Source organism: Culex quinquefasciatus, chromosome 3, assembly GCF_015732765.1.
Source record: "Culex quinquefasciatus strain JHB chromosome 3, VPISU_Cqui_1.0_pri_paternal, whole genome shotgun sequence".
Lineage (NCBI taxonomy): Eukaryota > Metazoa > Arthropoda > Insecta > Diptera > Culicidae > Culex > Culex quinquefasciatus.
The window spans coordinates 28,120,308-28,146,808 of NC_051863.1; the positions used below are offsets into that span (position 1 = coordinate 28,120,308).

The 26,501-nt window shown below is 38.2% G+C and overlaps 1 protein-coding gene across 2 annotated transcripts; it reads right to left on the minus strand.

Moving 5' to 3' along the window:
* Positions 1–39: 39 nt before the first annotated feature.
* On the minus strand, positions 40–25,005 carry LOC6042212 (elongation factor 1-alpha). 2 transcript variants are annotated; one of them, XM_038262322.1, is made up of 4 exons: positions 24,908–25,005; positions 6,110–7,043; positions 5,843–6,048; positions 40–1,900 (listed from the first exon to the last, which is right to left on the minus strand). In XM_038262322.1, exons 2-4 carry the CDS (start codon positions 6,930–6,932, stop codon positions 1,541–1,543), a joined length of 1,389 nt encoding a protein of 462 aa, XP_038118250.1. In that variant the 5' UTR covers positions 6,933–7,043; positions 24,908–25,005; the 3' UTR covers positions 40–1,540. The 2 variants fall into 2 exon arrangements, with proteins under 2 accessions (XP_038118250.1, XP_001851353.1); XM_001851301.2 differs by lacking the exon at positions 24,908–25,005 and adding an exon at positions 24,384–24,523.
* Positions 25,006–26,501: the final 1,496 nt, after the last annotated feature.

Sequence of the window (26,501 nt, forward strand, 5' to 3'; positions counted from 1 at the left end):
ATTTCGGATACCGATTTGGCGCATTGAAATCCTCCCAAGCTGCTTCAAGCCTTTTCTTGATTTTTATTGGCATTTTTCCCATCTTTATTTCAAGTACTTTTTTTTTCTCCATTAAGTAATGCTTGCAAGTGTTGCTACATCCATAGATTTTTGTTTTCCATTTGTTGAAATTTTCATCTTGTTTTTAAGATTGTGTTCCTCTTTGTGTGTTTGTGTGTGTGTGTTGTGGTGAAGGTATCTATGTTGCAGTTTGTTCTGAACTTAGAGAACTGTGTGCTCTTCCTGTTTTCCGGTGTTCTAGCAGCCCACCAGCAGTCACTACATTTTACTGTTGTTACGCGGGAAAAGGGGGCTCGCGGCGTGCATGAATGTGCGTGATCGATGATCGAGGATGTTGCGTTGGTTGGTTGGGAGAATGTTTGAAGTATTTTCTTATGTTTTTTTTTTGTAGCAGCACGATTCTCACTTTTTGGGGGGGAGTTGCGTTTTGGGTGTTTTTGTTGGGTGTCTTTTATGCTTTAGCTTGTTTTTTCCTTTAACGAAAATTAGATTTTCATGGTTTGAAAAAATATTTCTTACAGAAAAAACACAGCGGTTTAAATATCACAAATAGTTTGCAAAAATCAGCCAATTTTGTGCTTGTTTCCATCTCTCCGCTCATCGCTTTATTTCGATCCTTTCCAACAGGTTGGTTGTACAAATCAACTTATCATGTCTTTTCTAAACGCAAAACTAGAAGTTAATGCCTAAACGAGTAAACTTAATCGAATCATCGTAAAATTATCTTTGGTATTGCACACATTCGTAGCGGGTTGCTGCTGCTGCATCAGGACCGAATGGTGGACACGCAATTAGTAGAACCAGCTAGTCTAGCAATAGGGATGATGATAGTGGCGTAGGTCAGCAAAAGGACATACTCAATGGTGGCGATTATGGTAATGTTGGCGATGATCATCACATCGTGCAGGTCTTCTTTCCTTCGAAATGCCTTTCTATGGTGGTAAAATAAATTAGTCTTGTTTGCAGATGATGCTGATAATGGCGATGAGTAATCGTTGCTGCTGCTGCTGCTGCTGCAGGCCTCGTTGTTCGAGGCGGAAAGGACCGTCGAGAGGGATGATGTAGTCAGTTGGTTGAAGCAAGTCATTAGGGATGCTGGGGATGGTGATGATCGTGTTGCTGCCATGGGTGTTGTTGTAGAGTTGTTAGCAATGTTACCAATAAAATCCTCTCCACTGCACCAGCCGGCCTGATTTTTCTTCTTTGTGTTTTTGTTTAAATTATTACGATTATTATTAAGTTGTAGTTTATGATTAATATTACTTCTTAGATTATTATTTAATAATAATGGATGATTTCTATTGGCGGCAACCGGGTGGATTGCAGCGTCAATAAAGATCCGCATTCGTTCATCATTATTCAATAATAACAATGTTGAGAATTGGGTTGGTTTATTAGTAGTAATAGTAGTGTTGCTGTTGTTGCTGCTAGCAGTGCTGTTTGCTGCCGCTACTGTACTCGGGTGTTCCGCTGTCTCTAGTTATTTCTTCTTCTGGGCCTTCTCCGCGGCTTTGGTTACTTTACCACCGGTGGCCTCCTTGAAGTTGACCGATTTAATGACGCCGACGGCCACGGTCTGACGCATGTCACGCACGGCGAAACGTCCCAGCGGCGGGAACTCCTGGAAACTTTCGACGCACAGCGGCTTGCTTGGCACCAGGTTGACGATGGCGGCGTCACCCGACTTGATGGACTTGGGATTCTCCTCGGTGACCTTGCCGGAACGGCGATCGCACTTCTCCTTGATCTCGGCGAACTTGCACGCGATGTGAGCGGTGTGGCAATCGAGCACCGGAGTGTAACCGTTGGCGATCTGACCCGGGTGGTTCAGAACGATAACCTGTGCAGCAGAAAAAAGCCATCGATTAGTCTAATCTTGTTTTTCAGCTATAACCTGTTGAACATCATGCTTCTCCATTAAATCAATGTACTATTACGATGGAGACGCATGGTGTCTTACAAAAAGTTGTTCACCATGTGACTCCATCAGAACAACTTAACATCACGTGGCGTCGCTCACGCGACTAAAGAGTTGATTTCCCAAAAATAAATAACCACAACGTTATTAAAAACTTGTGTCGTTGACCATTGACCAACATTCAAAATTCGACGCATTTTCTTCAACAAACTTGTCAGTCAAGACCGGTTTATTTTTATTCCTCGTTGTCTCTCAAGTTTGACGCAAGAATTGCCTCACACTTTTTTCAGGGGGTGTTTTTACTTCACTTTAGCATGACTTCAATGGACCAAAAGCAAACCTCAACCGACACTCTGTTACGCATGATCAGAACTCTCCCAAAATAACACAACATTTCAAAGTATGCTGATTTGCTCGAGTTTTCCTGTGTTTTTTCTTTTCATTAGCATAGTTTCGGTAACAACAAAATTGAAAATGTTTGTGCTATAATTATGATGCTGCCGAGTCGGTCAATGTCACAGATCGAATTTAAATTTGTTTATTTACTTTGTTTGAAACAAGTTTGCACCAGTTTTTACTATTTCTTTAAATTTGTAGCTAACTCGATGTATCTAAATTTACGGTTAAAGGTAATTAAATGTTTCAAACATGTTTAAATAAAAGGCATGTTTAAATAAACAGCCTTAAAAAGCACTTCATAGAACTGAGATTATAACAAATTTGGCAAAGATCGGTCAAAATTGACGAGCCGTGGGCACTTAAGTAGGAGAAATACATCTTTGAAATCAAATTTAGCGAAAACTCAATACATATATTAAATATTTGGCCAAAGTTTGGTAACAAATCATCCCCACGAAAATTCATGACTTCGATGCTACCTTTTCAAATAACGCCATGTAAATAGGCTTTATATAAAACATAGCGCTATTTTAAATGGTACAGTCATCCCACATATTCGGAACACCCACAAATTCGGAACACTTTGATGATAATTTGTCAATAGCATGCCAAAAGTAGCTTTTCTGTCGACCTTACTATTTTTAGAGCCTTCATTTGGACATTATCTTGCTATTTCACTAGTAAAAGTAGTACTTTTTGAGCAAAAAACTTCATTCCAAGACTATTTTGTCCAGAGCAGCAAAACACTGCCTCCAAATGGCCTGTTTCATGATTGTGGGATGTTGTTGTGCCTCCCACAATTGTGGAACACCTGAATTTAACTGATATTTTCACAAAAAAAGTTATGAAACCATGTATAAAACATCCATAAGCTTGAGTTTCATTGGTTTCAGTGTGTGAAGTCATTATTTGGTAATAAATATGTACTCCTGGAGAGATCCAAAGTTTGTTTACATTTGTAAGAAAAAAGTGTTCCGAATTTGTGGATTTCAAGGGTCAAAGAAATTCTTCAAAAACATCATATAAAAGTTAAAATTTGCAGATGTTCGATACAGCATTCGAAAGATCGCAAGAAAAGCTTTCAAATGAAGGTAAAAGCGAATCATTTAGTTCAATTATCGATTTGCTATGATTTTTTGAACATTGGCCGATCTGGAAACCGTTCCGAATATGTGGGATGACTGTAGCGGTGATTAAAAAAAAGCATCTTTAAAGTAAAAAAACAAACAAAAATCAACACTTAAAAAAGTTAATCTTCAATAAATTTGAACACATTTGTTCGAAATGTTTCATAAGAAATTATATCTTTAGATTTTAGTAAGAGCGTTTGAAGTTTTGGCATGATTTTACAAATGAGTGTTTTTTAGCAGTTTAGGGTCTAAAAACCAAGCTTAGATTGCTGATATTATTGTTTACAGCGATAAAGCTTAATTTTCTGAGTACAATGACCCTACAATGACACCACAAAGAGTTTAAAATGGATTTTTAAATCAATTTTGAAAAATTAACCTCGCGGTCCTTCTTGACGGAAAAGCTCCTACTTGACAGCTCGTTCCAAGGGGACCATAGTTGATCCATCGAAAAAATGTTGTCTTGTCAAAAAAAATAATAAAAAAATTGCATTAAAATGAAAAAAGTGATCAGAAATAGTTTTTAATCGTGTTTTCTACCGTTGTACATAAATATTGGCATAGGGCTTTAGTACCCAATTGGGTCCTAAAATGAAGCTTAGATTGCTGATATTATTGTTTACAGCGGTAAAGCTTATTTTTCTGAGTACAATGACCCTTTGTACGACCACAAAGAGTTTGAAATGGATTTTTAAATCAATTTGGAAAAATTAACCTTGCAGTCCTTCTTGACAGAAAAGTTCCTACTTGATAACTCGTTCCAAGGGAACCATAGTTGATCCATCGAAAAAATGTTGTCTTGACAATATTTTTTTTGCATTAAAATGAAAAAAAGTGATCAGAAATGGTGTTTAATCGTGGTTTTTACCGTTTTACATAAAAATTTACATAGGGCTTTAGTACCTAATTTATTTTTATTTGTTTTAAGGTATAAAATATCGTTTTTGTGGATGTTTCTTAAAATAACAATTGAATTGGATAACCCAAATTTGAAAACTAATTTCATATTTTTTCTATTTGTTTCATTTGAGAGTGAAACTTGGTTCATCCATTCCTTTCCAAAGAAGCCATCAAATGACATTTCCTACATCATTGATTTATAGATAAAGAGGTTTTCGACAATTTTGAAGAAATATGTTCATATTTTTATTCTAATAAAACTTTTGACTGGTTACTCTATGCTCTTTGGTATTTTTTGCGCTTTTGAAAGTTTTCAATACGGTTCTTCTTTTTTTGATTTCTAGTCCAACTATAAATATATTTTTTTCAGAAAAAAATATAATTCTCTAGGTACTTTTTGACAATTTTGTTTCGAGCATAAGTTTTTGAGATATCGCCTAGCGAAATGTGAAATACTGAGAGTCATAATTCTTTAATCTTTTTGGTCAATTGACGACATCGCGGAAACTTTTCAAAATAAACAACATTCAAAATTTCAACGTCAATTTTCAAAAAAAAAGTGTCACAAAATACTTGAAATATGATAACATCGTGGATCCCTTAAAAGGAAGACTCTTCCACTGGGATACCATCTTGTAGTTTAACTCACCGCACATCTAATTAGTCCTTGGCTCAATTTTTATTTTCAATTTTCTTGTTTATGTGTGTACGAGCTAACGATAGTTTGCGTCCACTACCAGGAAGTTCCTAGAGCTTTTTGGTGTGGGGGAGTGTGGTGGGCCAAAAAAACGACTGTCCCGACCGACTGTCGAAATTTGATAAAATGTGTCAAATTTTTTGAAAAAAATAGTGATTTTTGGGTAAAAATTTAATTTACAATCGAAAAGTACTTCACACATTTTTTGTTTTCAAGATATAGCCACCGAAGTTTTGATTTTAGCAAAATATTTGCAGTTTTTCGATTTTTAAAAATAGTGACCATGAGTGACCATTTTTGAAAATATTTTTTTTTGAGAAATCAGAAAATTTGCTATAAAATTGTCTAAGAGACATTGAAGATTAAGGCTGTTTTGAAATATTAGTCTTGATTCTTGTTATTTTTTTTAATAATTTGAAAACATTTCAAAAGACGTTTTCATGTTTTGACTTTTCTATTTTTTATGTTTGGGATAATTTTCAAAATATTTTGAATAATAGTGAATAAATTCCCATGTGCAGTAACACAAACTTTTTCCACGCAACACATTTCTTTGGTAGAACTTTGATATTCTGAAAACTGACGATTGCACGATAAATGTAATTTCTTTCTAAAAACTTATTCCCAATAATTTGAGATAACTTCAGTTTTCCCATCCCACATTTAATGTAGTCGCATGGCTCTCCAACAAACTCTGACCATCAGATCAAAACAACCACCAAAAAGCTCAACACTAACCTGGGCGGTAAAGTCCGCGGCACCCCTCGGCGGGCTGGCCTTGGAATCGCCGGCGACGTAACCGCGGCGCAACTCCTTCACGGAGACGTTCTTGACGTTAAAGCCGACGTTGTCTCCGGGCACGGCCTCGGACAGCGCCTCGTGGTGCATCTCGACCGACTTGACCTCAGTGGTGATGTTGACCGGGGCGAACACGACGACCATACCTGGTTGAAGAGGTGGGTTAGACGTTTGGTTTGATGGGGGAGGGGTTTTGCGTGGTCTTACCTGGCTTCAGGATACCGGTTTCAACGCGACCGACTGGTACCGTTCCGATACCGCCGATTTTGTACACGTCCTGCAGCGGCAGACGCAGAGCCTTGTCGGTGGGACGCGACGGCGGCAGGATGTTGTCCAGGGCCTCAATCAGGCACTTGCCCTCAGCCTTGCCTTCCTTGCGCTCGACGGCCCATCCCTTGAACCAGGGCATCTTGTCCGATGCTTCGAGCATGTTGTCTCCGTGCCAGCCGGAGATCGGGACGAACGCGACCGAGGCCGGGTTGTAGCCGATCTTCTTGATGTAGGACGAGACTTCCTTCTTGATTTCCTCGAAACGGGCCTCGTGGTACGGGGGCTCGGTCGAGTCCATCTTGTTGACACCGACGATCAGCTGCTTGACGCCGAGGGTGAAGGCCAGCAGGGCATGCTCGCGGGTCTGGCCGTTCTTGGAGATACCGGCCTCGAACTCACCGGTACCGGCGGCAACGATCAGCACGGCACAATCGGCCTGCGACGTTCCGGTGATCATGTTCTTGATGAAATCACGATGTCCAGGGGCATCGATGATCGTCACGTAGTACTTGGCCGTCTCGAACTTCCACAGCGCGATATCGATGGTGATACCACGCTCACGTTCGGCCTTCAGCTTGTCCAGCACCCAGGCGTACTTGAACGAACCCTTGCCCATCTCCTGGGCCTCCTTCTCGAACTTCTCGATGGTACGCTTGTCGATACCACCGCACTTGTAGATCAGATGACCGGTCGTCGTGGATTTGCCGGAATCGACGTGTCCGATGACGACGATGTTGATATGAATCTTCTCCTTACCCATCCTGTTGCTGCTGCTGCTGCTGGTTCTTACTCAAAACGACACACTAACTGAGATCTGGTTCGGCGTTGCGCTGCTGCACAAACACGGTCACTCGTAGGATTTTCCGAAAATCTGCAACAAAGTCGAAAAAAAAATCGTTAATTATTAAATCTTCCCCCAACAACCAAACCACCACGCGGCTCCACCTTTTCCTCCCGTTCACATTTTATGTGCTTAAATTTGGCGGTAATTTGCTTCGAGTGCACCATCAGAACCCAGCAAATGTACAGCATCAACGAGACGTGAAAGATCTTCATCTTCTCTTGTTGAGACGACGGCCGGTGGACAGGTGAGTGACGGCTCGCGACGACCGCTTCAGCCAAAGTCTTCCATCGAACTGAAGTTGGGCGATCTTGGCGGGGAGAGTTTTTCCCGCGCGCGTTGATAAGTAAAGTCGCGGAGTTGAGCATGTGTGTGCGGAGGTGCGAACAGTGATGTTCTGTACACTCTACTGACCGAGTCTTGCGGTTTGTAGGGTGTTGAAGATGTGCAGCGATAATTTGGATTGAGATACTGATCGTTATCACCATCAATTAGTTATGTCTAGGAAGTGCGAAGTGAAGCTAAGTTATGACATAAAATGTTGAAACTTCTATTTTTTTTTTGATTTTACAAACCCCAAAATCAAATCAAATTTAATCTAATCCAACACAGACGCAACCAGCCAGATAAAAACATGCTGGAAAGACTTAAGGTAAGAACAAGATTGTCCGTCAGGCCTGAACGCAAACGCAAAATTTTGCGCCTGTCATCATAGCCTGCCAGTCATCGACCATTGAACAAAGCAACCCCTGCAGATTGTTCGACTGACAGTTGATGGAAAAATCGAACTGGCACAGCGTTCTGCGTTCACCACTGCGTCGAACGGACAATCTTGTTCTTAGCTTTAGGTTTAGATTATGTCCCAAGATCTTTTCCTGGCAATATTAACAATTGCAGTACTTCCGGGAACACTCAAAAAAGTATTACAAATATTAAAGAGGCTGGCCCTACTGCGCATTGCTTACCGTAGAGAAGAGTCTGAAAACGGATCACATTTCACAGAATCTACAGGGGAGGAAGGATACGTGGACATACCGTACCAAACACTCCAAAAACTCCAAAATCAAGTCGAATTGTAATTTTACTCTTGATATAATGAAGGTATCACAATAATAAAGAAGATTTTCCAAAAGCGATGTGAACATTTTAAAGATGTATTCTGCCTCTGATCGCATAAATGTCCCATATGTATTTTCTTCGCTTTTGAGTTATTGATGCAGTTTGGTTCAAAATCGTGTGATCTTTCAGGAAAGCCAATACTTTGTCTTTGAAATCAAGAGGAAATCCAGTTTTTTCGCGAAAACTTAACACGTAGCCTTATGTATGGGACAAACTTGTCTTGCGTTTTTCTTAGCTTGCTGTTTTTGCATATGGGACATTTATGCGAACATGAGCAGTATTGGCATTGCAATACTATTGTAAGACCTGGGTGTGTATTAAATTAGTCAGTTGAAAACCGTCTTCAAGATTTTTTTCTTTATTTAAAATAATATTGAAATCATAAAAAAAAACTATTTTTTAAAGAACTTTCTTGCTATTTTTAACTTTTAACAAAATAATCTTTTAGAAAAGTTACACTTAATCGAAATTGAGGTTATCGTTTGAAAGAGCACTTTTTTGCCATTTAAAATCGGTTCCAGACTGTTCACGTCTGCTTGATTGTGTGGTGATGGTGGCACCACACTTGTTTGTGCACGCGCGCGCCGTTTGACTCCGGGTCGCGGTCACAGTCCCAGCGCACACACTTGGCCACGCGCACGAGGCGTGATTGAATTGCCGCAAAATCGGATGGGTTATTTTTGCTCGATATGCAGTATATCCAAAATAGGGTGGCTCAACGATAAGATGGATAAAATTCATAAAAAAAATAGAAATTTGTCCACAAATTTCCTGCATAAGAACTGTTAAATTCTAATAAAACATAAGTTGAATTGAAAAATCTAAACAAACAGTTCAAAAAACTTACCAAAATTTTGAGGTTTGGATAAGGAAACTGACCATGAACCATTCCGAAGATAGTGCAAACAACTGAAAACATTTATATTTCCATTTTCCTGCCCAACCTTTTTGGCACCTAAATAGAAGTTGCTATTTTTTCACAATTTCATTGATGAAATCGATTCTCAGAAGGCAGATTATCTCAATTTTACATCAAAAATCATAATTGAACAAGTTCGAAAGCATTTTCATATTTTTGTGAAATTTTTTCCAACAAATTCAAAATATTGAAGATCTGACAACCCTATCAAAAGTTATACGCACTTAAGTGTTATTTATGCACTTTTTAGAGGCCGGATCTCAGATATTTCGATGAAAACGTTGTCCGGATCTATCATGCGACCTGTCGATGGATAGGTGATCACAAGACCTTTCCAACGAGTTCAGTAGATTGCAGATCTGACAACCCTATCAAAAGTTATATGCACATAAGTGCCCTGAATTATGAAGACTACCCAATCTGATGGTATGAATAATGAATCAAGTTGATAGAACACTGAAAGGCCCGCCCTAGTGTATCTATTTTGGATAGCATTACCCTCTAAATGTGAGGAAGGCAACAACCACCTAAGGGTGGATTAAGTAACGTTTTTAATTCCGAAAAGTCGATCTCGAATTTTGAAGTGTTGCCAAAATCCATTGGTTCTGCATATTGAGCCACCCTAATATCCACCTCAACCAAGTGATTCGTATCGATTGGCATCGGCTAGGGAGGTGTTAATTGAGGTGTCAAATTGTCATAATCATGTCTGCCGTGCGTCGTTGACAGAATAAAATCACGAGTGGTTAACCACTCGGTAGCATGAGGATGACGTTCCCAGCGTGACGCTACATTATTGATTTTCTGCAATTGATCTGGTCTACATCGTGCATATACATCACCATAAATATTTGATCACTTGAAATATTAATGTTCTAATAATTCAAATACTACACAGCAAAAGAATTTATAATCCAACTGCGGTGTAAAATTGATTCCGCATTTTTTTTTATTAATGCAACTTTATGTAATCAGTGATGTAATATTACACCCAGAAACATGTAGCCAATCAGTACGGAAAACCTACATGGCCAAGTGTCAAACTCGACTTAGCGGTCTGATAGCCATGCGGGCTAAGAAGTCAGTTCTCTCTGCAATTGCTGGGTTTGAATCTCGTCGGTTGATACCTTGTTTCCTGTGTAATATTGAGTGACTTTTCTTTTTTTGCTTTTGCATGCATGTTATCATGAATTGTTTATGTAATTTAAGTTGAAACTCACAAAATATGTTTTTGTAAACAAACTGAATACGTTAAGACAGATAAACTGTAGACAGTGTTATGGCAGAAATTCTTTTCCGTTGAATTTACAAAATGTAACGAGAAAAAAATAGTCTTAGACATAACAACCATCCATCTTAAATCATTCGGAACAAACAAGTTACAAGTTCACCAAACTCTTCCTAATATCTTATCATCTCAAGGACTCCCAGCTAGCAAAATTGCCAGCCACGCGGAATGAATTGAACCAACCTCTCACCCGGATGGGACACACGCCTTAACCGATGTGGTTCCAGGGTAAACAGAACGATCGTAACGGTTTTGCATATAAGGTAAGATGGTAGAAAATGTCGCCCTGGTGGCGAGCTAATTGTCTCGTTAGTGAAAGCAATAGTTTATTAGAATTTTAAGAAATAATTTATGAGTATAGGTTTAACGAGCTACGAAACTTTCAATCAATCTATGCACCTGACAGTCCGACTGAGACCTACTCCTAAGCCGTCAACGGTCATTACTACCTTAGCATAAGTCACTATCAGTGCGCCGTGGCAACATATATTTTTTTTTTTGCTCAGGACTTTTGGAGGCGCGCGCGCTCTCCCCAAACAAGGTGATAAGCCGCACGCGGAGTGAGCGATCGACTCACCGGCGGTGGTGGATTAAAATACAAGTATTATCACCGTGGTGCTTTCTTTACTCGCATAATTTTTTGATAGGATTGGCGGCAGTAGCCGAAATTTCGAGAGCTTAAAAATATGTGATGATTGTCTAATCAGCTGTGTTTTTTGATGAATGAATACGAAAATATTTATAGAATAATTCACTTTTGACTGTTGAAAACTGTTGAAAACAGATAAATAATCTTCAAACTATAAAACTGTATTGCGTCCTAAAGATCTTTGCCAATTTTTTATGTACAATGTAAAAACACGCTTAATATATAAAGAAGTTTATGTAACAAGTTGCAAAAAGAGGATTTTTTCAGCACGAGTCGATCATTTATCCAACGAGGTTCACCGAATTGGATAAATACGACGAGTGCTTAAAAATCTAGTTTTGCAGCGAGTTCCATAACACATTTTTTGCATTTCAGAAAAAAACACCCATTGAGTAAAATTATAAGTCAAATTTTCATATATTTTGTCAATAAATCGTTTGAATCAAAAAAAAAAATTGAAAAATGCTGAAAAGTTCAACTTTTCAGCACCCATTTCAGTGCTGAAAAGTAGAACTTTTCAGCATTTATTTTGAAAAGTGTTGCTATTCGATTCTGTTATTTTTGGTACAGAAAAGTAGGCTATTTCGTCGTTCAAGAATGACAGGAAAAGTAAATTTCACGACGGAATTAAGCATAAGCATAAGCATAGGTGCCCACCCGCAGTTGCTACTCCGTTATTGACCAGGACCTCCAGAAGTTACATCCACGAGCCGTGAAAGATAAGTGGGAGCTATCTTTCCTCGCTTCGCAACTTCTCAAAGGCCCCTATCATGCTGATCAATACCGGCGCCGGCCACGACCAGTGGTAGGGTCACGGGGAAGTGGATGGGAATGTTAGTCCGATACTTGAGTGATAGAGACCGCCCAATCGACTGCATCTCCGACAAAGTATCACATGAGTTTTGAGGGGGTTAGTAGATGGGTATGAGGTCAGGATTCACGAGTGGCAGTGATGTGACCATGGGCATTTTGTTTATTGGTTGAAAATTTTAAATCTTAGGCAGTCGGCTGCGGAAAGATAGATAATTGATTATTTAAAAAAAAAAAAAATTATCGAGCGCGTGCCAGCCGAGCAGTAGTGCTATGGGCTGGACTTATCAGTATATTTTTACTGTTTTTACAATTTAGATAACGCGAGCAAATTTCAAAAAAAAAGTAAATAAATAACGCTTTACTCTTCATAAAATCGATAGTTTGATGAGTTAATACTAAAACTGCCAGTTGGAATAAATTTGTACGATCATTTACGACGAAAATTATCGCGAAAAAACAGGACTGCGCGTTCCCGGAAGCACTGCACTTATGATGAAATTATTCAATTATAATAACCAATCACCTCATGCACACAAACAGCGACACAAAAGAAATGAAAATGAGCATGCAAAAACAAGATAGCGCGTCCTCGTGGTCAGCGCACTAATCAAAGTAAATTTCACGACGGAATTGCAAAAAAAAAACATTTCTTATAACTTTGATTAATTTCAATGCAAAACAATAATTTACTAGACAACACTTGTAATGGATCAACTTCTTTGACCTAATTGGAACGAGCTGTCAAGTGAGAAACTTTCTGTCAAGAAAAACCGTGAAGTAAATTTTTGAAATTGATTTGAAATGTAATTTTTTGCAATTCCGTCGTGAAACAACTTACTTTTCCTGTCATTCTTAAACGACGAAATAGCCTACTTTTCTGTACCAAATATAACAGAATCGAATAGCAACACTTTTCAAAATAAATGCTGAAAAGTTCTACTTTTCAGCACTCAAATGGTTGAACTTTTCAGCACTTTTTTCGAAAAGTACTACTTTTCAACATTTTTTTGATTTAAACGATTTATTGACAAAATACATGAACATTTCGACGTCGTCGTGCTATCTTGTCGCACCCGCCATTTTGACGTTCCGAGAAAAACGCGTTTTAATGTTTGACCTTGAATATTCAAAAACGAGAGCACGCGTTTACAATAACAAACACGTTTTGTTTGGCTCACCATTCTGTGCAGTGTCCCAAAGTTTGGTTGAAGTTGGGTGCTGGAGTCCCGAGTTATAATTACAAATGTTTACGGTAGTCTAGCTTGTACGTGCGACAAACGCATCCTGACTTTCCTGGCCTGAAATCCCTTTGGCCTTTTGTCGCTCTTACATCAATTTTCATGGAGTGACAAGATAGCACGACAAGATTGAAACTACTTTCATATGTAAAGTGACAAAAATGCACGGAGTTTTTTCCGTTTTTTGTTGAATATCTCAGGATTGAAATCGAATTTTGGGGATCTGTGACGGTCAAAAGGTGAGGCATTGTGAGCTGCACAATATGGGGTTCTTAACTCAATTTGGCCAAAAATGCACGTACGACAAGTTAGCACGATGGCGACGATTTGACATAAAATTTCACTCAGTGTGTGTTTTTTGGCATTGCAAAAAATGTTGTATGGAACTCGTTGCAAAACTTGATTTTTTCAGCACTCTTCGTATTTATCCAACTCGGTGAACCTCGTTGGATAAATGTACGACTCGTGCTGAAAAAAATCCTCTTTTTGCAACTTGTTGCATAAACTAGGGTATATGGCCCTATTTTGGACCTACTATGCAAAGCGTCAACATATTAAGCCCTTTGTGATCACACAAAGGATCATTGTGCTCAGATTTTCTGCCCAATTTTAGGATCCAATTGATCATTTTTGCTCAGTTCAAAATGTTGTCAAGTTGTTTGGAGCATAAAACAATATTTAAATTATCGATAATCACTGTTTATGTCTCGGTTCTTAAATAACAGTTACACTAGTTTATATATTTACTAACCTAAGTAAAGTGTTTATGCTTTTCATAAACACATGCTTGTTTGACATAGCGCTCGAAAAATTATTGTCTGTTTCCGAGATATGATTCTGTGTTGAAAGCAATTCTGAATCTGATTTAAAGCAACATAAACTGGTCACGATTGGGCAAAGGGCAGAAACGTGACGCAAATTTGGCAAAATCCCTTCCGCAGTTTTAATCGCCAAATATAATAGCAACCAACATTATCAGAAAAGTATGACCCCCCGGAGACAGCAACGTCTTCGAAAAGACCGCATGCTCGTTCGTGCTAAGACCACGGCGAGGAAGTTGATAACGGCGAGTCTGCGGCCACGGCCACGGCCACACTCTGACGCGGCTGTTCTGATTTTTGACTAAACGAACAGAACATTAAATCACATGACGATTGGTACAATGTCCGTTTTATTGTGATTACATAAAAGTTGATCGGATTGGAATAGCTGCAAAGCCCATTAATAATTTGAAATTTTTGATTAAAAACAAAAATATTTTCAAATTTCTAGAATATTTTTTAAACATTTAAAGCATAAAGTTTCATAAAATGCTTAGTTCATTATCACAATTATTCTACTGTCACAAATTTGCAAAATATTGATGAATTCAGGAAAAAAATATTTCCGTTAGGTTTACAGATATTACGCAAATACAAATAACTTTTCATAGATACCTATAATTGAGTTATCCGTTGTGAATTTCTTGATTCCAATTGTTCCCTTGCTAGCTTATACCGTAAACCGGGGTGAAATTGATAGAATCAGGATTTTTCAGCAAAATTTAAAATAAGAACTTAATAAATATAAACGGAATGGTATGGAACCAATTTCACTTCTCTCTGATGGAACCATACTGAGCTTGGTAAAGAAGCATTTAGTGTACCTTATGAGGTACAGTCCAGACTCGATTATCCGAAGCCTCGATTATCCGAAATTTTGATTATCCGAAGTTCGATTATCCGAACGTTTGTATGGGTTTGTTCGGATAAACGAATCACGATTTTTTTTCGTTTTTTTCTTTTTCTTGTCATCAAATTCGAGTTCTGCGACCCCATTTTAGTCAAATTTGAATAGTTGATTGCTTATTAAATAATAAAATGCATTTTTTCAATATTTCGTCACCGCCATATTGGCCACCATCTTGGATTAAAAAATGTAAATCACTTTAGCGTAGTTTAGCGTAGTTTAAGCGTAGTTTAAGCTCAACAATCAAAAATAAGACAGCGAAAAAAAATTTTTTTTTCGTGATTAGATTATCCGAAGTTTTGATTATCCGAAGTATTTTTTCCAAGGCCTTCGGATAATCGAGTCTAGACTGTAGTTAGTTAACTTTAGGCTTAGTGATTTTTCACGCTCAAAAATTGCAAATTTCACGGGGACCATAATTTTAAAACACAAAATTTCACGGCAATTTAGCGGAACGAGAAAAATATTAAAATAACTTTGAAAAACTTATGTTTAAATCACATAAACTACTTTTTACGCTTCATATATTATTCTTCAATAAACTATAAACTATACAAATCTCTAATTAATTTGAATTTGACAAAAAAAAAATTTCCTTATTTCCGAAGAAGTTATATTTTGAAACGAAATGCGTAATCTCATTTATTGAACTGATTTTTTTTTTAATTATTTTACAAATAATTTCGCTGATTTGAATTTATTTAATCATTCAGAGCAAAACTTTACAACCATAAAAAAAGGGTTGAGATAATTTGAATTTTCTGCGACATTTTGCCCAGTTAAAATTATTTTTTAAGATTTTCTTCTCATTTTTCAAAAACATAAGTAAAAATCAATAGGCAAAAATAATTTATTTAGTCACAAAACCTTCCTAATGTTATTCGAAATCAGAACAGTAAACAATTCAATTTAATTTGTGTTTTTATTAGAATTTAGCAGTTCTGTTCCAGGATGTTACATTTGCAATTCAGAGATTTGGAGAAACTTTCAAGCCTTTGCAGGGAAGGTACATATTTCTACGTTTTGATTGCTAGCTGAGTGCTCTTTTAGGGAAAATAAATTTTGAGAAAAAAAAAACCCCAGATCTATGGAACAGAAAACCAAAAATCATGTATCGTGAAATGTAAGCAAAACTCGGAAATGAAATTGAATTTAAAGAAATCTGTGCAATCTTTACAAAATATTTATCAAGTTTAGGGTAGAGTAGTCATCAATGAGACACGGGGAACAATGATAAAATTGCTCTTACAAGTCGTAGTTCCAACCAATCAGGCTCATATTTTGGGGAAAGGTGTGTCTACTGGATACAAGTCTGCCATTATAGTGGCTTTGGTTATGGACGCTCCCTTGTAAAGTTATTCATAAATGTTTGTTTTTGGGGTGTAAAAGTAAATTATGCCTGAAAATTACATTTTCGCTCATAGGCTGCCATTAATACAAAAACTAATATTTCTCCAAATTTCTTCCATCATTTCATAGGGCATGAGTTGGGCTACAATTGCCTTTGATTAGATTTGACCAACATTAAGAATATACCCAGAATCCAGGGCTGTCTCATTGTTCCCCACTCTTTTCAGCCCACATGGGTAACAATGAGACACTTTGATTTTTCTTCATTAAACTTTTCAAAATCTAGGGAAATCCTTCAAAACATGAATTGAATGTGATTTTTGGCATATTTATTGAGTTTTAACTTCATTTAACCAAGAATATAAAGTTATTTATATTCTTGGTTAAGTTAGCAAAATTGCTTTAAAATGTTCAAGGCAAGTCACCTGCAATGGAACAATACAAAAATATGATGTTTTACTAGAAAAGTATTGATTTTCGTAGAGTGTCTCATTGTTCCCCAGCTGTCTCATTGTTCCTGCCAAGTGCGTCTACAATGAGACAGTTGAATAGCTATGGCTGTAGACTTCAGATCGATCTCATATTTTGGTCAATATTTGAACACATTAAAAGAAAGAAAATGCAACAAAAAGCTCATGCTGATGAAAAAAATACAAAAATCGTTGAAAGTTAAAAACCAAAAGTGTCTCATTGATGACTACCCTACCCAATTCCAATTTATCACAATATACTTGTTTAGTCAATTTTAACCCTTTCAGGCCTGATGGGTCATATATGACCCATACCGAAATTCGGTTGTATAAAATCACACAGTGCTCAAAACATATAACATTGTTCAGCAAAGTTGTAATTTATGAGTTTCTCTACCTAGGAAAAAATGTTTGAGTGGTTGTTTATGGCCTTTTTGACGACCTAGAACATCCTGAAAACCTGAAATTTGGAAACTTCAGAAAATGTTGAAGATAATTCAGGTTTACAACGATTTTTCAAGGCAAATGAAGTTTAGTTATTACCAGTCACATCCTCACGACCATTTGGGACCACTTCAATCCCTTTGGATCTCTTTTGGGATGATCTAGGTCCTCCAAAGTGTCCTGGAATACAGATCTTGAAGTATACCTCCGTAACAACACGATGGTACCAAGTATCCGATCATGGTTCATATTCAGTGATGTCCCTGGGACCCTTTGGCAACACTATGAGCTATGTGGATCACTTTTGGGATGATCTGGGTCCTCCAAAGTGTCCTAGAATACAGATCTTGGAGTCTACCGCCGTAACAACATGATTCTACCAAGTTTCCGATTATGGTTCATATTCAGTGATGTCCCTGGGACCCTTTGGCAACACTATGAGCTATGTGGATCACTTTTGGGATGATCTGGGTCCTCCAAAGTGTCCTAGAATACAGATCTTGGAGTCTACCGCCGTAACAACATGATTCTACCAAGTTTCCGATTATGGTTCATATTCAGTGATGTCCCTGAGACCCTTTGACGAACACGAGAAACCAATCCGCGGACGTGGAGATAAGTGAGATTGAGGGGAAACCTCGTATATTTTTGACCCATATATAGTTCGATACCGATCATATAGCCCAATTTTCAGCTCGAATTTTGCCTGAGACTATGTTAGCGAGAAGAAAGTTGCAGTTGAGGCATTTCTCCGTGTATTGCTACAGAGTTTTTCAATGCTCAGATTCAGCCGCCCACAGATCGTTCGAGAGATTGAATGTGTTGGGTTTTGGGAGGTTTATGACTTGAACAAATTCAACTAACGCTGCAGTCAAAATCCTCCCTCGACCGCCACCTACCCCTTTTGCCTCGACAAATGGGATTCAAGCCATCCTTTCGCTTACAAAGCGAAACCCGCCAGGAGCTGGCACCCTTTAGCATTACTAGACTCCAAGAACTGTACTCCAGGACACTTTGGAGGACCCAGAACATCCCAAAAGTGATCCACATAGCTCATATTGTTGCCAAAGGGTTCCAGGGACATCACTGCATATGAACCATGATCGGAAACTTGATACCATCGTGTTGTTACGGCGGTAGACTCCAAGATCTGTATTCTAGGACACTTTGGAGGACCCAGAACATCCCAAAAGTGATCCACATAGCTCATAGTGTTGCCAAAGGGACCCAGGAACATCACTGCATATGAACCATGATCGGAAACTTGATACCATCGTGTTGTTACGGCGGTAGACTCCAAGATCTGTATTCTAGGACACTTTGGAGGACCCAGAACATCCCAAAAGAGATCCACATAGCTCATAGTGTTGCCAAAGGGTCCCAGGGACATCACTGCATATGAACCATGATCGGAAACTTGGTACCATCGTGTTGTTACGGAGGTATACTTCAAGATCTATATTCCAGGACACTTTGGAGGACCCAGAACATCCCAAAAGTGATCCACATAGCTCATATTGTTGCCAAAGGGTTCCAGGGACATCACTGAATATGAACCATAATCGGAATCTTGGTAGAATCGTGTTGTTACGGCGGTAGACTCCAAGATCTGTATTCTAGAACACTTTGGAGGACCCAGAACATCCCAAAAGAGATCCACATAGCTCATAGTGTTGCCAAAGGGTCCCAGGGACATCACTGCATATGAACCATGATCGGAAACTTGGTACCATCGTGTTGTTACGGAGGTATACTTCAAGATCTGTATTCCAGGACACTTTGGAGGACCCAGAACATCCCAAAAGTGATTCACATAGCTCATATTGTTGCCAAAGGGTCCCAGGGACATCACTGCATATGAACCATGATCGGAAACTTGGTACCATCGTGTTGTTACGGAGGTATACTTCAAGATCTGTATTCCAGGACACTTTGGAGGACCCAGAACATCCCAAAAGTGATCCACATAGCTCATATTGTTGCCAAAGGGTCCCAGGGACATCACTGAATATGAACCATAATCGGAATCTTGGTAGAATCGTGTTGTTACGGCGGTAGACTCCAAGATCTATATTCCAGGACACTTTGGAGGACCCAGAACGTCCAATAATGAAATGTAACTTTTTTTTGCCTGTTTCTGTTTACTCATGGAAAAAATGAACTACTGGTACCAAAATTGTAGATTAACACAGCTCAGAAAAATTCAGGCCTGAAAGGGTTAACATGTTTTGGGTGAAAAAGCCAACATTTGTAAAAATTAAAAAATTTGGTATGATTTTCCTGGTGATAACTTGATGATTCCGAAAATATGTTTTCTATTTTGAGTGATTTCTGTAAACATTATTTAAGTATTCGCAGCATTCATTTCGCTGTAAATGTTTTCACAATTTCATAATCATGCATGTTTTGCTAACAATTCTTCAAACGGTTCATATCACGCTTTCAATTGAAAACTAATAAATTAAACTTAAAAAGTTTATTTATATGTTAAAGATAAAATATTTTAGATGTTTTGTTATTTCAAAGAATTGATCTGATCAATTGATAAATTTCACAAGATTTCACGGAAATCGTGAAAATTCACTAACCCTAACTATAATTATGAAAATATTGGTAAAAAGGATTATTTAAATACTCTCAGAGTGTCATGTTTTTCTCAATGAAAGTGAGTTCGAACCGAAAATTACATACATTGGATTCTTTGAACAAGTTTACATTAAGAACAATTGAAACAAGTTTCTATGTTACAGGTTTTATGTAAGTGTTATTGAAACAGAATTCATTTCAGCGCACTTTCAGTAGAACAAAATTATTTGTAAATTTGGAAAAATTGGGTATAGTGGCAACAATTTTTTTTCTATGACAAAATATTTTCTTATGAATTTCAATCAAACTTGGAACTTTATATTTACCTAACCTAATTGTTTTATAAATTTAATTAAAATGCAACATATTTTGTTTTATCTGTATTTTGTTTTAAATGAGACATTAAAAGAAACAGCCGATTTGCACACCGTTAGGCTGAAAATTCACCTCGGTTTTCAAAACATCAAATCGACGTCGTCGTGCTATCTCGCACCCGCCATTTCGACGTTCCGAGAAAAATACGTTTTAATGTTTGACCTTGAATAAACAAAAACTAGAGCGCGCAACGTACACAATAGCAAACACGTTTTGTTTAGCTGACCATTCTGTGCATTGTCCCAAAGTTTGGTTGAAATTGGTTGCCGGAGTCCCGAGTTATAGATACAAATGTTTACGGCAATCTAACTTGTACGTGCGTCAAACGCGTTCTGACCTGAAATCCGTTTGGCCAATTATCGCACTTACATCAATTTTCAGGGAGTGACAAGATAGCACGACGAGATTGAAACTTCTTTCATATGTAAAGTGACAGAAATGCACGGAGTTTATTCGGTTTTTATAGAATATCTCAGGATTGAAATCGAATTTGGGGAATCTGTGAAGGTCAAAAGGTGGGGCATTGTGAGCTGCACAAAATGGCGTTCTTAACTCAATTTTTCCGAAAATGCACGTGCGACAAGTTAACACGGTGACGACGAAATTTCAACAAAACTATTTTTTAAAGTACTATTGATAAAAACTTTTTTGGCACATGGACATTGTGTGGCCTACCCCATTACATGGTTTAACAATATAAATCGTGAGGCAAGTCTTTATGAAATAAATTGACAATCGGCATACAAGTATATTGTTTCAGTTTATTGATTTTAATTATTAATTACGATGAAAGCAACACTATTAAAATAAAAAAAATCTTACGTTTGTTTTAAAATAAGTTCTGTATTTTGCACAACAAAGTGTTGAAGACATTGTACGGGAGGAGCAAAAATGTGCTCGAAAGCGTCTAAGGTTCTTCCTCTTACTGCATGTCGGTCTATATTTAAACACAAATCTTGTAAAAAACAAGCATTCCGATAAAAGAGGGGGCTTGTTTGGCAGCCAGCAAAAAACCGAGCTGTTTTGCTAACTTTAGCTTTCTTGGAAGTTGATAACATGCAGGTTAGGATTATTTTTATATTTTAAATTTTGAACTATATTCTTTAATTTTACTCAGTTTAACTTATTGTGGTTAAACTTATAAATAAGTTTTTATTTACAATTGATTTGATTAATTTAATTTTTACCCCTCCTTAATCGTAATCTATATTAGCTTGTAAACACTGTTAACACTCCATAACTGTACTATGTTCATAAGAAAAAAATGAAATGAATTTCAAATCAATTTTAAATTGATTATTTTGCTTTTACTCCTAAGCCATCATTTCACTCTTGAGAGTGAGAAAAGCACTTCTCGCCGATAGCATGGGGAAAATCAATAAAATCCAGCCACTTTGAAACGGCCTTCTCCAGCATAATTCCCTAAACGAAAAAGATTCCAATCCAGTGGAAAGTTTCGGGAACGCGACCGTCGCCGTCGGGGTGGCTCAAAAAAAAAAGTTCGGGTGGATGCCCCTGGAGGAGGAGCACTGACCCAGTCAACGTGAAATGCGGTATGTGTGGGGGTGGTGGTGGTGCAACCCCAGACCTGGCCTGTTACTGGCGCATGCGCAGTCTCCCCCGTCGTGGTCGTCCCGATTCCCGGCGACGGCACTACCCGGCGAATGTTCCAGGTGGTGTGGAATAGATAACGATGTGAGGGTGGGTGGGGGACTTGGAAATTTATTAACCAAGGGGATGTTTTAGGAGAGCCGGTTGTCTGGAAGGGACTTTTAGGAGATGACGTGGAAGGAGGGCTGGTTTCAATGTCAAATACTTCAGGAGGGAGGAGGGGATTGCATCTGATTACGACATCAGTAGGAAATGAATAACTTTGAATTAATGTATCTCGGCTCTAAGCCTTTGGGTTTATAAAAGTTTCAGCCCATTTGCAGAACAGTCACATTTGTTTGTCAGTTACAAAAAAACAAACAAACATTTTTGCTGTAAAAACAAATCACTGGTTTCAACAATCAGTAAAGTCCAGAGCTTTTATAAAATAATCTGGAAAACACTTTGCTGAAAAAGTTTCAGGGAAATTGTAATTTGGAATACTGGAGTGACATTGATAGTTAAGGAGCTATTAGACTATGGCAAACAAACAAACAAACTCGCAAGCAGAGCAAAATGTATGCAGGCTGACGTTTCTACAAACAAATGCAGACAAAGAAACAAAACAAGCAAACTGTCAAACAAATTGATTGTTTGCGAGTTTGTTTGTCGTAGTCTAATACTTCCTTTTAAGAATTTCTAGATAGTTTCAAATAAAAAGTGTGCAAACCGAATTATTTACGTCGTATTATAGCGTCCAGTTTCCTGCAAGCTCCAGGGATTTGCTGGAAGGTGAAGTCTTGATGCTATAGTCATTATTTCATTTTGTGCGATTGTGTTATCTTGTCGCAACTCGATTTTGTGTCATTTTGAGTTAAAAAGCCAATTTTGCAGCATTCAATGCCTCACATTTAGATCTCTAAAAGAAAATATGTTTTACATAAAATTATTTTTATTAGGTCTTTTTCGGTGCTGGGACCTGGTTAGGACCGAGTCGGCTTTTGTAATTACACTTTATGGCCTATCTACAATCACTTAGCTTAGAAAATTTCACTTAGCTTAGGAATTTGAATCAATGGAAATGAATCTGAGTTTCTACAATGGAAAAGTAATCAAATTAGAAACTGACGTTTGGTTTGGAAAATTTCAAAATCTACGGTAAGTTGACGTTTCCATATCAAAGGTAAACAAACAACTGCATAGCAACGTATATCAGCCCAGCAAGTTTTCTAAGTTGATTGTGGATGACGAACGTAAGTTGCAGACTTTCCTAAGTAACTACTTTACTTAGATGTTCTAAGCTAAGTGATTGTAGATAGGCCATTACTAAGAGTAATTACAGAGGATCTTGAGTATAAATGTTAGTAGGAGGGGAGCCGATAAAATTCGATTTCAATCATGAGATATTCAACAAAACTCTTAAAAACTCCTTGCAATGTTAGCAAGGAGCAATTAGACTATGGCAAACAAACAAACAAACTCGCACTTTTTTGTGTTTGACAGTTTGCCAAACTCGCAAACTTGTTTGCGGCTAAGGGAGCATTCTTTTATTACGTAAGGTGTTGGAATCTGTTACGAAACGTTACTGGCACACCAAGTGGAATAACAGATCAAAGAACATTTGGAAAGAGCACGTTTTGTCAGATTTCTGTCCGCCTACTGTATTCATTTTCATTTTGGGAATCCTACAACCAACTCCAACCACATATTGAGACAATGGAAAGAAAGGCCGGCCAAACAAAGCGTGATTGTTATTGTTTAATTTGCGTGCACTTGTTTTTGTTGAATAAAAACATTGAAAAAAGGTTTTTCACGGAACTTCAAAAACGCAACGTGCGACAAGATAGCATGATCACGTCGATTTCAAAGTTTCAAGACTCAACATACGTATGATCTGGCTCGAAATCCAGACAGATATGCCATATTGAGCGGTTTAAAAACAAATATTCAAATTAAAATTTGTGAAAATTAAGGGTGTATCAATTTAAAAAATATATGTTAGTAACCGTTTGTACAGTTGCTTAAATTTTCTCAATGAAATAGTGAAGTTTTCATAACGTGTTTTTGCTCCTTGGGTTTTGTTTATTTTTGAAAGTACTGGCTAAAATATTTTGAATCTGACCAAAAAGGGAAAAAAACATGCAATTTCCTTCACCAATGACTAAGAGTAAAATGTGTCACCATTCCACACCACCTTTTCTACAAAGTCGCCGACACCACAGCCTTCTGCGATATACTTTCAGGCGTAGTCACGAGTAGAGTGTGCGGATCATCGCCAGCCAGCTGGACGACCATGCTGCTCCATGCTTTCGTGATCGATCCCAGCAATGAAGCACGTGTACAGAGATTGAAAACTCTTCAGTGTGTTTCAACCAAAAATTTCAATTGGACTTTGTAGGACTTTTTGGTCTGCACTAAAAACTATTAAATCGACCGCATGTGCATTCAAAGATGGCAGCCAGACAGGTCGAGGGATTGTGTGTGTTCGTGTGTTCCATGCAGACTTGGACACAATTTCACCATGTTACAAAAATGTTCGTCATTGGTTCGATTTTTCACTTTTTAGTCACAAATGGAATGGAAAAAATCAATTCTCTGTTCCGCATGGATGGCAGACATTTTTCCTCCTCACAGCGACACATGTGAACACTCCTGCTGCTTCACGCCACGCTCACAAGGATGTGTTAATTTTAGAAAAGCACATTTTTCCGTACCAATTTCCACACGTTTTTAGTCGGCGATCGTTTCCGCCCGGCGAAAATGTCGCCGAAATGAGCAATTAAAGGAATGTTTACACTTACGGAAAGCTGGTCCGATTTCCTTTCCGAAGGGTTCGAAGCGGCCACACGTTCCCTTCAAGGACTTTTCACCGCTGGAAAATTTTGCTGCCCCACGGCGCTCACACACACAAAACACGTCAGGACGAGCCTCGAGAGTACCTTGGAATGATGGCGGTGACGTCGGCTCAGTCGATTGGCTGGAATGGACCTCGTCGGTGGGCCTAGAATCTCCCACTCACCGACAACCGAACCGTTGTCGCCCTGTTCGTGTCGGCGCACACCGGGTGGCCCCTTCGCACTTATTCACTCGCAAACCCTCCCCACAGAAACCGGGAGCACACGGCCTACACGAGTGCCGGGAGGAAAATCGAACCTTTTGGAGAAAGTTTGTGGAAAACCAGCCCGAAATTCCACCAAAAATCCCAAAATTACACTCCCCAAGCCAAAATTTCCACCGTAAAACCCGCCCCAAACGTGCCGGCCGGTGATTTTTCCAGAAATTTTCACCAATTTTCGGGAGCTCAAAGGAAAAACGTACTACTTACCACGAGCACAAAGAATCGAAAGGCCGAATTTTGCGCGATTTCGCACATGCGCGAGGGTTTTTCGCGTCGAGCAGCAGCGGCGCCTTGGCGGTGGGTGAACCCCTGAACCCGAAACATCATCAGCCCGGACCCGGCCCGGCACCTTCACCACCCCTCCCGGGAGAGAGAGGATGAATACGTCGCCGAGGGGGTCCTGCTGCGGTGGAGAAAGTGACAACTCTCGCTCGGTGCAGTTATCGTTTGTGGGCTTAGGAGGACTGGTATTCTCGGAATGTGTGCTGCAATTTTAATAACTGTTTCTATCAGATGGGGCGAATCGGGACAGCAGTCTGAACAGAGCCATATTTTTTGACAACCAAAGCGTCTATTTTGGAAATAGATTAACAAGCTGTGCCGTTTGAATCCAATTCTAGATTAAACTTTCAAAACAACCTGTCCCTCATGGGTTTCCTATGCAGATAGGACCTTTTGAAAATTTAATCTAAAATTGAAAGATTTTTCAACTTTCAAATATTTTCAAGTAATTAGTTTAATTCAAAACTATTAGTTTACCGTCATCAGGGGTGACATTGGGTCTAAGGGTGAGATTGGGTCATACAAAAATGCTGAAATTTGTATGACCCTATCACACCCCTGATGACGGTACCTTATTAAGTTGATTTAGCAAATGTATATTCCTAATATCAAAATGAGGCCGTTTTTAATTTTGAAAGTGGCCTACAATAAAAAAGCAAAAAGTTTCCCAACATTTATTATTCTTACAGTTATACTACTGTCATAAATTTGCTAAAAGTAAAATCAATAAATTTATCAAAATATATATTGTTTAACCCTCTACAACCCACCCCTGCCTATAGACGAGTTTCGATCTAAAACATTGTCAAAAATCTTGTTAACTTGTTTTATATGATATAGCCAATTTGGAAAAAATCTTTTTCAGGGGTCAATTTTGGCCTAATTTTTTTCTTTAAACATATTAGAAAATTTTAGGGTGGGAAATTTTACTTGTTTTATATGACATTGACAATTTAAAAAAAAAACTTTTTCTAGGGTCAATTTAGGCTGTGGTTTTTACTAACATTTCTTATATTTTAATTAAAAATAAGTTTGCAGTAGAGCAATTCTCTGATATTTCAGTCATTCGATTTTTTTGTATTTTTTAATCTTTTTTTTTTTACTTTTTTGGTGCTTTTGGTATGCCCAAAGAAGCCATTTTGCATCATTAGTTCGTTCATATAATTTTCCATACAAATTTGGCAGATGTCCATACAAAAATGATATGTGAAATTTCAAAAATCTGTATGTTTTGAAGGATTTTTTTGATCGATTTGTCGTCTTCTGCAGAGTTGTAGGTATGAATATGGACTACACTGAAAAAAACTGATGCACGGTAAAATTTTTTTTGGTGATTTTTAATTTCACTTGATCTAATCTAATCTAATCTAATCAAACCCTAGTGCAGCCAATCTTTCGAAGGGATCCTAGAGAGTGTCTTAGGTTAGATGACGCCTAGCACTCTTCTTGTCATTTATTAACATTTGTAGTGCGCCATTGCATTGAAACATCACAAGCGTTAAAGCGGCCAGGCCTACTG